This window comes from Montipora foliosa, chromosome 14, assembly GCF_036669935.1.
Source record: "Montipora foliosa isolate CH-2021 chromosome 14, ASM3666993v2, whole genome shotgun sequence".
Lineage (NCBI taxonomy): Eukaryota > Metazoa > Cnidaria > Anthozoa > Scleractinia > Acroporidae > Montipora > Montipora foliosa.
In genome coordinates, this window is record NC_090882.1 from 16,438,133 (window position 1) to 16,450,748 (window position 12,616).

Here is a 12,616-nt window from a genome sequence, read left to right on the forward strand (position 1 = left end):
CATCACTTGCCCTTAAAGCTGAAAAGTTAGGCATAAATGTTGCGGAAGTAGACACATCAAAAGAAACAGGTAATGTAGCTTGCCTGGACAAGGAATGAATTTAAAACTCATATAGGTCTTGTACACGTGCTGTTTTTATCTAAAAATAACAATAACGCCTTTTCTTGCAGCATTGAGTGGGAGATTCATGATTTTTTCACTTCCAACCATATACCAGTAAGTCTGTGTGTCAAATTTGAAAATTGGTCACTGCCTTTGTGCACATTGTTGTCATCGTCGTCTAACTGTTATAATCTTTCAACTTTAATCAGAATAGGCATTGTCATCATGTAACTGCTGCCATGTATGTACATGTATGTATAGCCGTGTAACACCAACACCAACTTAGCTTGATTCTCAGCATCTTTACGACAACCTTAAGGATGGTGGCCTACTATTGTTATTGCGGGCTGTTACTAAAAGTGAGATGGGGACATGGGACTTGGGACTTGAGGACTCGCAGCGGGGACTCGGAGAGGTGGGACGCGAGTACGTCGGAACTCGGAGACGCGTGGGGATTCGAGGACGCAATAAACAAATAACACCTGACTTTTGCGCTGAATTGGTAAAATACAATTTTTGACGGTCTACAAGTGTAAAATAATCTAATATGCTGGAGATTTTGTCAGACCAGTAGCTGATGATTTCCAGCGTCCATAGATCCTCCTTGCCTATTTTACCGTGAGAGCTCTGGGTACAGAATAGTTTCAACGCAGGGGGTCTTAAACGACGTACTGAGTTTTCAAGTGAAGCTATGATCCTCGCAGTTATGAACGCAATTTTTGCAATTGCGTAAAGAAGTCTGAAAAATTCAAGACTTCAGCGGGGTTTGAACCTGTGACCTCGCGATACCGGTGCGACGCTCTAACCAACTGAGCTGTGAAGTCACTGACGTTGGGAGCAATTGCAAAAATTGTGTTCATAACTGCGAGGATCATAGCTTCACTTGAAAACTCAGTTACTTATCACGAAAGTCCTCCGTGGCTGCCCACAACGGTTAAGATCCCCTGCGTTGAAACTATTCTGTACCCAGAGCTCTCACGGTAAAATAGGCAAGGAGGAACAATAGACCCTTTGCATATATGGCGCCTAAATTTGAATAACAATACTTTGTACATCCTTAGCCTCGTACTTATGTTTCTCACATGAATGTGAGGCTTAGGATGTACCTTGCCATTTATGCAAATGGTCTATGGACGCTGGAAATCATCAGCTACTGGTCTGACAAACTCTCCAGCGAATTAGATTATTTTACACTTGTAGACCGTCAAAAATTGTATTTTACCAATTCAGTGCAAAAGTCAGGGGTTATTTGTTTATCATGTCCTCGAATCGCCACACGTCTCCGAGTTCCGACGTACTCGCGTCCCACCTCTCCAAGTCCCCGCGTCCTCACATCCTTGAGTCCCTGCGTCCCCACGTCCCCGCGTCCCCACATCCCCGAGTCCCCACATCCCCACATCCCCGCGTCCCCGCGTCCTCGAGTCCCGAGTCCCAAGTCCCAAGTCCCACGTCCCCGTCCCACTTTTAGTAACAGCCATTATTGCGCATACCTTCTGCGGATCTCCAGATACTCAGATTTCGTATCGCCGATGCTTACTAATACAGGAATATTTTTGCGCGGTTTAAAACTATCCGGAGAAAGTATATCTTAGTAAGTACTCTTGGTATCCAAAAAGAAAATTGGGGGTAACCCCCGGGGGGTGGTGGGGGGGGGGGGGAAACTGCCATATATGGGCTATATAGGTATGTTCCGCTGTGAAGGGTATGGTTTTCAAGCAGTTTACTCTAGCATAGGGTATATAAATCAGAGCGTTTGGGTCTAGAATAGGGTATCATTTTTCACGAAACTGACCAGTCGCTTGAAGATTTTATCAAGACTAAGGAAACCAGAAATTCCCGCTCAAAAATATAAAAAAGTCGAGTCGGCAAAGTTTAAATTTACGCAACTCAGTCTCAACAGTGTCGATAAATGGCTATCATGAAACACTTTTGGATATTATTAACTGTCAAGTGTCGGTATTTAGACGGAAATCGGTGGGAGTTTACTCTAGTATAGGGTAGCAAAAATCAGCTGAACTACAATCCTAGACAAAACTGTTGGGAAGGTTAGCACTTTAAGTCTTTATTGCTTCTCTCCCCTCCCCCTCCTTCAATGTTGTGCAAAACTGAATGGTTTCAGTGGAAAATTGTTGACTTACCTTCCAACATTGAATAGGGGGAGCGGGGCTACGTAAGAGAAAGTGAAACTATTTCTTTTGAGCTTTAACAGAAGCAGGTTGAAATACAGCTCTGGTGTGGTTCATTTACATAACCTTCCCAACTACTTTTGTCTATGATTGTAGCTCTGGTATAGGCTAAGGGTTCCAGGGTCCCAGTGGCACATCCCCACCCAGAAATTCCTTAAGTCCCCCCCCCCCCGGGGGGGTAACCATGCATTTTTGAGAGATAATTAATTTAATTTTAAGTTTCAATTTGGGAAAGAACGCCATACATTGCTTTGTATTTCAAAGCTTTTTACAAATATTGTTGATTAATTATCTTCCAAAAATGTGTGGTTACCCCTAATCATCTTTTTTGATTTCAATAACACTTGTTAAGATCTACCGGGGCGTACATTTCCCACATAATCATAAACCGGGCCAAAAATACCTTTGAATTAGTAGGCACCGTCCTTAAGTCAACCAGCATGACTATTCCAGGGGTGGGGGTAGGGCAGTGAAGGGTGCTATATATAGCTGAAACAACCCAAACCTTTACAAAAATCCTAACCTTAGGCCTAATTGAACAATATGCTTTAGATAATGACTAGGCCTAAGGTTAGCATTTTTTGTAAAGGTTTGAGTTGTTTCAGCTATGGTACCCTTCACCCCTTACCCCCACCCCCATATTAGCCGTGTCTTAAGTCAATTACCAACCCCTAGTATAGTTGTTAGCAATGTCGCATCCTTACAACCACGACTTCCACTGGAGGCAGGTCACTCTTTCACCATAGCAACAATGACAAACAATGACCTGCAACCCTTGACACCCTCCAAACTTCCAAAGTGTTATCATGCTACATTTACTTAATTTCACTCCATCCTGCCGATTTCTCTTCTGTCATTCAGTGTTAAAAATGGAGAGTTTAGGAAATATGAAGGGCCAAGGTCTCTACAGGCATTTACAGACTTCATCAAGGAGCAGAAATGGAGAGAAATTGAACCACTTCCTTGGTGGAAGTCTCCAAGTTCATTTTTGTACGTATGACGCCAAACATTTATTAATACCTTTCCAGCATCTGGTCAAGCAAAAGCTTGCTTGGGCTCTTCTGTTCTCCTTCTTGTAACCTGACTGGATGAACATCCAGCAGCGTTATCTCCATGGGTGGGTGGGTGGGTGGGGAGAAGCGGAGGAGGGGGACAAGCTGAGGTACAGTAGTGTAGCAGGGATACTGGTAGCTCTGGTCTCTTACCAATGGAGCCCTGGGGCCTGTTTCTCGAAAGTCCCAAAACTTTACGTGGCATTTTCGGATGTCACAATTCCCCCTGTATCTCGAGAACGGAGAGGATTTAAGTCGTCAAACTTCACAGTCAGTTTGCTTTTTGTTACCTTGAAAACATGTTAAAAGATCAACTTTCCAAATCTAGCGTTTGGGAATTTCACAAATGGCTTTTAGGGCTCGAAAAGTCTTGGGAACTTTCGAGAAATGGGCCCATGGTCCTGTACCTGTGGGTGTCCATAAAATTGTGCTGTGTTTGTTTTTCATTTTTGATCCTGCGTGGTAGGTTTTCTCTTAGGTATTCTGGTTTTGCTGCCTTAGCTTTTTTAAGCTTCCTGTATGCTCTGCTCCATGGTCCATATGAACATTGTTTGGCTGCTGCCAGAGGCACTTTGCATGCTTTCAATCTCATTTTGTTTCAAGTTGTGTCGTCAAAGTACACTTTTGGGACTAATTCGCTCTCCTTTTGTTAGCAAATATGAGATGAAATCAATTTACGTTTAATTTATGGTACATAGGTAGTTGTTCCCCTCAACACCTAAGAATATAAATTCTCATTATGCAAGCTACTGTAGTTATGAAAAGAAAGTTAAGGTTATTAATGAGTTTTTTGTCTTTAAAATAATGAACAGGATGTGGTGTCTTGGCATGACATTCAAATTATCATTGTTTCTCAAGGTGTGTGCAATTTAATGCTAAGTGTGTGAATGAATGATATTATTTATCAGTGTAGCCTACAGTCCAAAAAGAGGGGTCTATTGCCTGTCATCCCTCTCTTTAGGGTTATTGTGGATGAATAGTTGTTAATTTTTTACTATAATTTTCTTTAGAAGACTTTTATATTTAGTTACCCTGTTTTTTATTACCATGCAGCTGTTTTTTGTTACAGCAACATTTTTCCAGGATTCTTGTAAGGGGAAAGGCTGCGACCTTATTTTCTTTAAACTCTTAAAGAAAGACAATTCCTGTCAATAAGCACGCAAATGCCATATCTCTCCAGGAAGCTAAGGAAGGAAATTAAGAGAATGAAGTGTCTTTTGTGATGGAAAATTAAATGCAGAAAAAGCCAAAGACATATTTTATGGTCAGACAATCTCTGTTAAACTGCTTTGGATGCAAGCATGATGTTGATTAAGTTCTTATGGAACTGCCTTGGAACTGGATACTTTCCTTTTGTAGTTCACCATGCCACTACTCCTAAAGAAAACTGTTTAATTTTTTTCAGGACATGCATGAGCTAATCACAGTGACTTATGGCCTGCCTGAATGGGCCTCATATACTATATTTGGAGTGTCAACAGTTCTAACAGGTCTAATTCTAGGCATGGTGAGTTGTTTTATTTGGCGAAACCAAATTGAAGCAATCCTGGTTGGTGGTTGTCCCTGCGAGTGACTTGAGGGCAGCCCTGGAGTTTCGAGGGAGGTCCTTTTTTGCAAACTTGCTTACAGGTTGGCCTGTTACCAGGGTTACTGCTCCCTCTCCCCTCGCAGAACTCAGTGGTCCTGTCTCAGGACGTTGTAAATCTAGCAAATAATTTTTTTTTTGATTTACTCCCCCTTCTGCCAACCCAACCCTACTCCAAGAATCCCCTACTAGAAACTGACACCCCTTAAATCAATTCTCTTTCCCCAAACAAAATCAAACAGTGTACCCCCTTCATTGATCTTAATTGAGCTTCTCTGCGACCATCCTACATCTTGGTGTCTTGTACTTTGTGTGTGTTGATGGTGATGCATTGCAGCCAGGACGTATGGTGCAAATTTTGAAAAACTGACTCCCTTTGTATTTTTGGAAAATCTCAAAGGAAAATCTTAGCTCACTATGAAGCCAAGGTCTGAGATATTGGGTATCCTGTGCAAGAGACCAGGAGAGTTGTTCAGGAGACACTTTGATAATCTAGATGGGTTGACAAATATGATCGCCAGGAAAAAAATGTATCATCATCACCTGTTCATGTTATTAGGTGATAGTTCTTGTCTCAGACAAAATCTTGGGGGGACCATCTGTGATTCAACCCTCTAAGCCAGCAAAGAAAAAACCTGAAGAGGAGCCTGGTGAAGAGCATGAACACAAAGATGAGCAGGAAAAAACAGAAGACCTTGCGCAAGATATCAACACTGAAGAGACCAGTGTGAGGAAGAGGGTATGTATGTAGCAATAGCCGTTTCTATTAATCAATACAGCATATCCTGTATACCAGCAGTGTTCTCACCAAGATTTTGTCTTATGGAGTCCCAGAACCACCTTTGCTGATTAAATAGGAGCTTAAGTGGGACAAAGTTACTTGTTCTTCATGACTAGGGTGGAAAAAATCCTTTGCGATTTCTCCGTCCATTTCATCAAGGCACGTTAAAATTGGAACTCTAGCAATGAGGCCCTTCGACAATATTATAAAAAAACCAGGAAAGATTTATTGCTGCTCGATGTTTCGGGGTCATCATGACTCCATTATCAAGAGACTAGTTAAATAGCATGCAAATAAGGAAAGGTACAAGATAAGCATAAATTACAATAGACGGCCTAAACAAACACCTTGGCGCAGATGGAATCTGTTTGCACGTTTTGGTACAATCTCATCAAGCTACATAATTCAGTCCCTATGACTGCAAGAAAGGGTGATCAGCAAGATCATGTTTGTATTTAACAACTCCTATTCTAGTAGGCTAACAACAGTTCTGGCAAAGCCTTGGGGTCCAAGTTGCCCATGGTGTATCAAAATTTATCATGACAACTGTTTGGACAAAGGGACTGGGAAGCAGGGAATACGTAAATTTGTTCAAGAATCTTATCAGTTATCATTATGAAATGTATATTTGACAATTGTTTAAATTGTCTAGTTAAGTTAGAGGATCACTTCTATCTTAGTTATCATTAAAATTATTACACTTTGATTAATAGGTGGTGGCTACAACTGAATGAAGACTTAAGAACAATGAATACATCTTCAACCACAGGGCATCAAGACCTGGTTCTTTTCTCCAATATTGTTGAGTGCAAAAAGTTGGTTCTGGAGGGATTTTAAACTCTTTGACCATTCATTTGAAAGCAAGTTATCATTACTTCCCTGTGGTGCTGTTTACTGGGATGTTGTGTGCAGCTTGTGCATTAATTCAGTGGATGAAATTGCAGTTCCAAAGACAACAACATTAGAGAGGTTAAGCATGACGTTTATGGCCAATGGCCAACGTGAAACAGCAGGCTCCTCCTTGTTGTAAAAGCATGAAAATTCTCTCATTTTAACTTGTCTCGTTCCTTTGAGAAGTTGCTTGATATCTGGAGCTAACAGGGCAGAAATGAGCTAATATCAAGCAGGGTTCTTACATTTTTGGCATACCCTAATTTTACTCCGACGTTTGCCGTTTGGCGTAAACTTCATGCTTAACCTCTCTATTGTCTTACATTTAAACCATTGAAAGATCTCTTATTGGTTCAATAAACCTGCTTGAATTCTCAAGATGAATAAAGCGTTAAAACTTTTGAGTTTATATGTAGTTGTGGTTATTCTGTGAGGACTGTGGAAGGAAAGGAGCTGATTATTTGCTTAGTAGAACATCAATGTTCAGCACATACTAAATAGTGGATAAATTCCTTGGATTTTGGCATTTCACAGAGGCATGGCTCTGTAACGGCTAGCAGCAGGCACATTTGTAGCCTCAACTATGCTTTTCTTAGGTTATGCTTTATTGTACATGGGTAGCTGAAATATTTTATGTATTAATTAGCAACTTAACATAACTTCTAATGCTGAATAGGCCATTTTCGTATTCTAACGGTTGGACTGGATCTAGCATGAAATGGAGGCTAATGCGGGCAACTTAATTTGCATTTGAAAAGATTTGCCCGCATTAGCCTTCATTTTATGCTAGATCCAGTCCAGCAGTGAGAATTCGAAAATGGTCTATTACATTGCAAGGATTCAACATTTTTACAAAGTGTATGAATAAACACCATCATCATTCTTCTTGCTTTGTGTTGTTACTAAAATGCAGTCGCCCTCAATTCAACACCATGTGATACCCATTTTCTCCCATCAGTTAAGGTGGCTCATACCACACATACTTTTTGAACAAAGTGAGGTCATATCCCCTTAGTTATTAACTGTTAATTAACAATTATTCCATGAGCGCGCGTTGGATATGGGATGATAGATAGCCAACGAGGCGCGTAGCGCCGAGTTGGCTATAATCATCTCATATCCAACAAGTGCGAGTGGAATAATTGTTTTATTAAAAACGCCCCCGAAATATAGAAAACTAGACGACAATAAAAATAAAAAGGCCCAAAAAATCACGCATATGCTTGCCGTGTTTGTAGATCATGGTATAATGGCTCATAACCTATGATGGCTTAGCAAATGAAAACTCTCGAATTGCATTATCCAATGATCCAGTTTTTAATAAGTTATCATATAACATAGTACGACCGTTTACAGAAACAAACGCCATAGATGCAAATGAAAATATTGATCCGAAATATTCAATACGGTCACCTCGTTATTGCGGCCACTGTTATTTTGGCCCGTCAAAACGGCCCTACATTCTCTTATTGAAACCCTCGTTAATACGGCCATCGGCCACAATTTTAAATCCCAAACAGAAGAATCCCCTGTAATTTCACCCCGTTCATACAGCCACTCGCGCTAAATTTAGAAAAACAAACCGCCTGTGACACGATAATCGAACAGCCGATTTACTTTACAAAGTACTGTCAGCAACACTCTTCCCTGTTTTCCGCGTCACAAACATGATCTTGACACTACTGTAACATCCAGTAAGGCAAATCGCGAAGGAATCAAGTCATTGCGCTTTCATCAAAAACACGATTGGCCCTCAACAAATGGCTAAAGCGCGGCCGGAAGAAAAAGTAGTGAGAAGAAGATCTCTGGCCAGATACTAAAGAGTAGCCCTGGCACCAGTTGTTCAAAAGGTGGATAGCGCTATCCACCGGATAAATCACTATCCATTGGATAGCGCAATTGGTTTTGCTAGTGTTTATCCACTGAATAGTAATTTATCCTGCGGATAGCGCTATCCATCGTTTCAACAACTGGCACCTGGGGCCCGTTTCTCAAAAGTCCCGAAACTTTACAGGGCGTTTTCGGGTGTCACAATTCCCTTTGTATCTCAAGAACGGAGAGGATTTAATTCATCAAACTTCACAGCTATTTTTCTTTTTGTTGCCTTGAAAACATGTTCAAAGATCGGCTTTCTAAAAGTATCGGTTGGTAATTTCACAAATGGCTTTTCGGGCCCGAAAAGTTTTCGGGACTTTCGAGAAACGAGCCCCTGGTGTGTGCTGTTAACGTAGGACTTTTGAATTCTGAACAAGTCTTTATTATAGAAAATTCGCGACAAATTAGTACTTTTTTTTGCTGTTATCCTCGTAGCAAATTTCTTGTCAAAGAAATGCTATAATGTAAAAAGGAGAATACAGAGATTTATATTTGCAAATTACCTGACTCCATTAAGTCAAACTCTACATCGCTATGCAACATATAAGCGCATTCAAAATCTTCTTATGCGTGATCTTCGCGAAAATTACATTGTCCCTCAATAAACCTAAAACAACCAGTTATGGTCTTAGTTCTTTTTCTTAGGTATCAGCTAAGTTGCGGAATGCGCTATCTGATTTTGTCCATACCTATATGACTTTACTGGTTTTAAACTAGATAATCCAAGACCGCATTTTGTATGGCCGCTTTTCTTTTGAATTAATATATCTTTAAAAGTTATGTATTTGTATATGCTATGTATTTTAGTTGTAAATGTAATATCTTGAAGACTTTGCCTCTTGTAGTTATTTTGAAATTCGAGATGAAATAAAGTTGTTGATGCATGTATGTATGTTACAAGGACTGCAATCGAAACTAAAGATTAAATATGAAACTGAAAAAAAGATCAACAAAAACAACTTCTTTGAAAAGAAATGGGTACTCATTCCAATATAATTAATTAAGTTATTTATTTATTTATTTTTAATATGCATGTAACTTTTATTTTGTTGCTCATTGTTTTTAATGTAAGAATATAAATATAATTAGCATCTGTAATCGTATTATTTTGAAAGTAGTGTATAAATTGGTATTTCAAGTTTAAAAAGTAATCATATTGTTTTTGTAGAGTAAGTATTGCAATTGAATTATTGTAAGTAGCACCTGTAATTGTAAGTGCATTGTATTGTAAGTAGCGCGTACGCAATTCAATTGTTAAATAGTTTTGATGGTAATATAATGGATTTTAGTAGTTGTTAATTGTGTAATTTTTGTAAATTGTGTAAGTAGATGCCAGTGTTGTAAGTAGTGTGAATCATAACAAAAAAGCTATGCGTCAAAAAAAAAAAAAAGACCGCATTTTGTAGGACCGCTTTTTTTTTTAATTAATATATCTTTCAACATTATGTATTTAGTTATGTATTTGTATATGCTATGTATTTTAGTTGTAAATGTAATGTCTTGAAGACATTGGCTCTCGTAGTTATTCTGAAATTCGGCGAGATGAAATAAAGTTTATGCATGTATATATAGAAAATATCCTGCAAAGGTTGGTCAAGACAACGTGAACATAGGCGTTGTTGCTTGCAAGCAACAACGCCTATGTTCACGTTGTCTTGACCAACCTTTGCAGGATATTTTCTATTTTAAAGTTTTTTATGGTGTGGTCACGATCTATTTTGATCCAACGTAGAGCAAGTTTTGATCGTACACGGTTTTTGCAGTGGTTTAATCCTTAAAAAGCATGTATATATGTTAACATCAGCAGGGCGCATGCGTGCAATTTGTAATCGGCGACTCAAGTGCTTACCATATGACAGATAAAATGACTTTTCTTTAGAATATATAAGCCATCGAAATGTTACGCTATATTGTTATGACAAGGGCGGTCTGAGAAGCTGTGAGTAGGCGTGGGATTTGTCTCATATGGTTTAGGGGCCGACATATCCCTCCCTCAATGCCGCACCGGGAGGCAAGGTCGGTAGCAGAAAGCAGCGAAGGGCCAACTGCGTCCAAAAGCGATCGCACGGGCTGAAATCCCGGGATGACTCGTTTGGTACGACGCTCCAGCGCCACGTCTGGAGGTACTGCACTTTTTTCTCTTGTTAAACATTCCGTCAGCCCATGCATAAATGTTCAGGCTCTCCGATACCTAGCTTACCAAAAAAATTAAGATGCTGGTTAACTTTTACAAGGCCGAATTGAGATTTCAGTTGATTCTACAGGCGTAAACGTAACGTAAGAACCGTGAGTGTCTGGTCTTCTCGAGACAGAGGTGAGAGATGGTTTCATGCAGACTGGGACGCCTAAAATGCTCTGTTGTAAACATGGCGGTTCACGAGTGAAGATGTCTCTCTGGCCTTTCTGTGGACGAATTCCAGTACCTACCGATACAATTTGGGTACGTTTTGAAAGCTAAAAACTTCATTCGGTGCTGTATTTTGCTGGTAGGACTACGTGACCCGATACTTCTAAAAAAAATAAATGAAATGAGAATCACGGGGCTTCCCTTGTTACGGAATGGCAGAATTACCCAGAATTCGTTTCGAGCATGAACAAGGCAACTTGAGAAGCACGAGACCGGCCCTCATCAAAAAATTACATTCTGTCCCTCAATAAACCTAAAACAACCAGTTATGGTCTTAGTTCTTTTTCTTAGGTATCAGCTAAGTTGCGGAATGCGCTACCAGACTTTGTCCGTACCACTAAGTTTACTGGTTTTAAACTAGATAACCCAAGACCGCATTTTGTAGGGCCGCTTTTCTTTTGAATTAATATATCTTTAAATGTTATGTATTTAGTTAAGTATTTGTGTATGCTATGTATTTTAGTTGTAAATGTAATATCTTGAAGACATTGCCTCTTGTGGTTATTTTGAAATTCGAGATGGAATAAAGTTGTTGATGCATGTATGTATGTTACATTCAACAGGGTACGTGATTGCAGTTGGAATCTGCTTCTCCAATGCTTACCATATGACATAGAAAATGACTTTTATCTAGAATATATAAGCCATCGAAATCTTACGCTAAAGTGTAATGACAAGGGCGGTCTGGAGCTGCGAGTAGGCGTGGGATTTGTCTCATATGGTTTAGGGGCCGACATATCTCTCCCTCAATGCCGTACCGGGAGGCAAGGTCGGTAGCGGAAAGCAGTGAAGGGCCAACTGCGTCCAAAAGCGATCGCACGGGCCGAAATCCCGGGATGACTCGTTTGACTGGTTTGGTACGACGCTCCAGCGCCAGGTTTGGAGGTACAGCGTTTTTCATTATTGTTAAAGTTTAAAGTGCTATGTTCAGTCAAAGAAGGTGCTGGGTCTTAGAAAAAGGCAGTCTGAAGAAGATAGCTAAATATCCTACCGACAGAGAATTTAAAGTTACTATCAGTAGTGTAGAGTTGAGTACCACGGCGATAATTGCTGGAGTCTCCCCAGCCAGGTTCCATGGTTGGCCATCTGTTGTATTCATTTGGAGAAAACCTGGAAAATCGGGTGATCTACTTATATGCAGTTAACACAACAGTCTTGAGCATTACAGAAATCAATCAATCAATCAATCAATCAATCAATCAATCACTTTTTTAACGTGAAAGGAAAGGAAAGGAACTTTATTTAAGTGTGTAGTCGTTCTAGCACTGGAGCACTAATTGGGGACAAAACATAGTTTCCAGGAATGCTACGAAATAACAAAGATTAACATACAATCAATTAATCAATCAATCAATCGATAAATCAATCAATAAACTTTATTTAAGTGTCTAAAACTTTGAAAACACATCGATAGACTTGACGCACGACTCAGGTAAACTGAGAGGTCATTCTGGTAAAAAATATTCCAGAGTAACCGGCCCAAATTGGATCCTTGGGGGTAGCCCATTTCTTTCCATTCACTAACCACAGTTCCTAATTTAGATCTTCCTTTGCGTTCTTTAAAGAATGAGTGCATCAGTGATAAGTCCCCTTCCGAGAAGATGTAAGCCTTTAGTTTATAGCCAGCAGCAAGGTGGGATGCATCGCATCGAAGGCCTTGCTCATATCAGTTGATAGTACACCTATAGGTTTGGTCAATTGCATGTTTCCAGTCTTCGACCAAACGAACCAATGTGG

General features: G+C 40.0%; 1 protein-coding gene across 1 annotated transcript in view; it reads left to right on the forward strand.

Moving 5' to 3' along the window:
• The window catches only part of LOC137985196 (thioredoxin-related transmembrane protein 1-like), a 7,325-nt gene extending 324 nt beyond the window's left edge, over window positions 1–7,001 (forward strand). The window contains exons 2-8 of the mRNA XM_068832721.1: window positions 1–69; window positions 171–216; window positions 3,150–3,278; window positions 4,153–4,198; window positions 4,746–4,847; window positions 5,485–5,664; window positions 6,420–7,001. The exon at window positions 1–69 is cut by the window's left edge and continues 47 nt beyond it. Of these exons, the coding sequence (XP_068688822.1) occupies window positions 1–69; window positions 171–216; window positions 3,150–3,278; window positions 4,153–4,198; window positions 4,746–4,847; window positions 5,485–5,664; window positions 6,420–6,440 (593 nt within the window). The 3' untranslated portion in view covers window positions 6,441–7,001. The remainder of the gene's footprint in view (window positions 70–170; window positions 217–3,149; window positions 3,279–4,152; window positions 4,199–4,745; window positions 4,848–5,484; window positions 5,665–6,419) is intronic.
• Window positions 7,002–12,616: the final 5,615 nt, after the last annotated feature.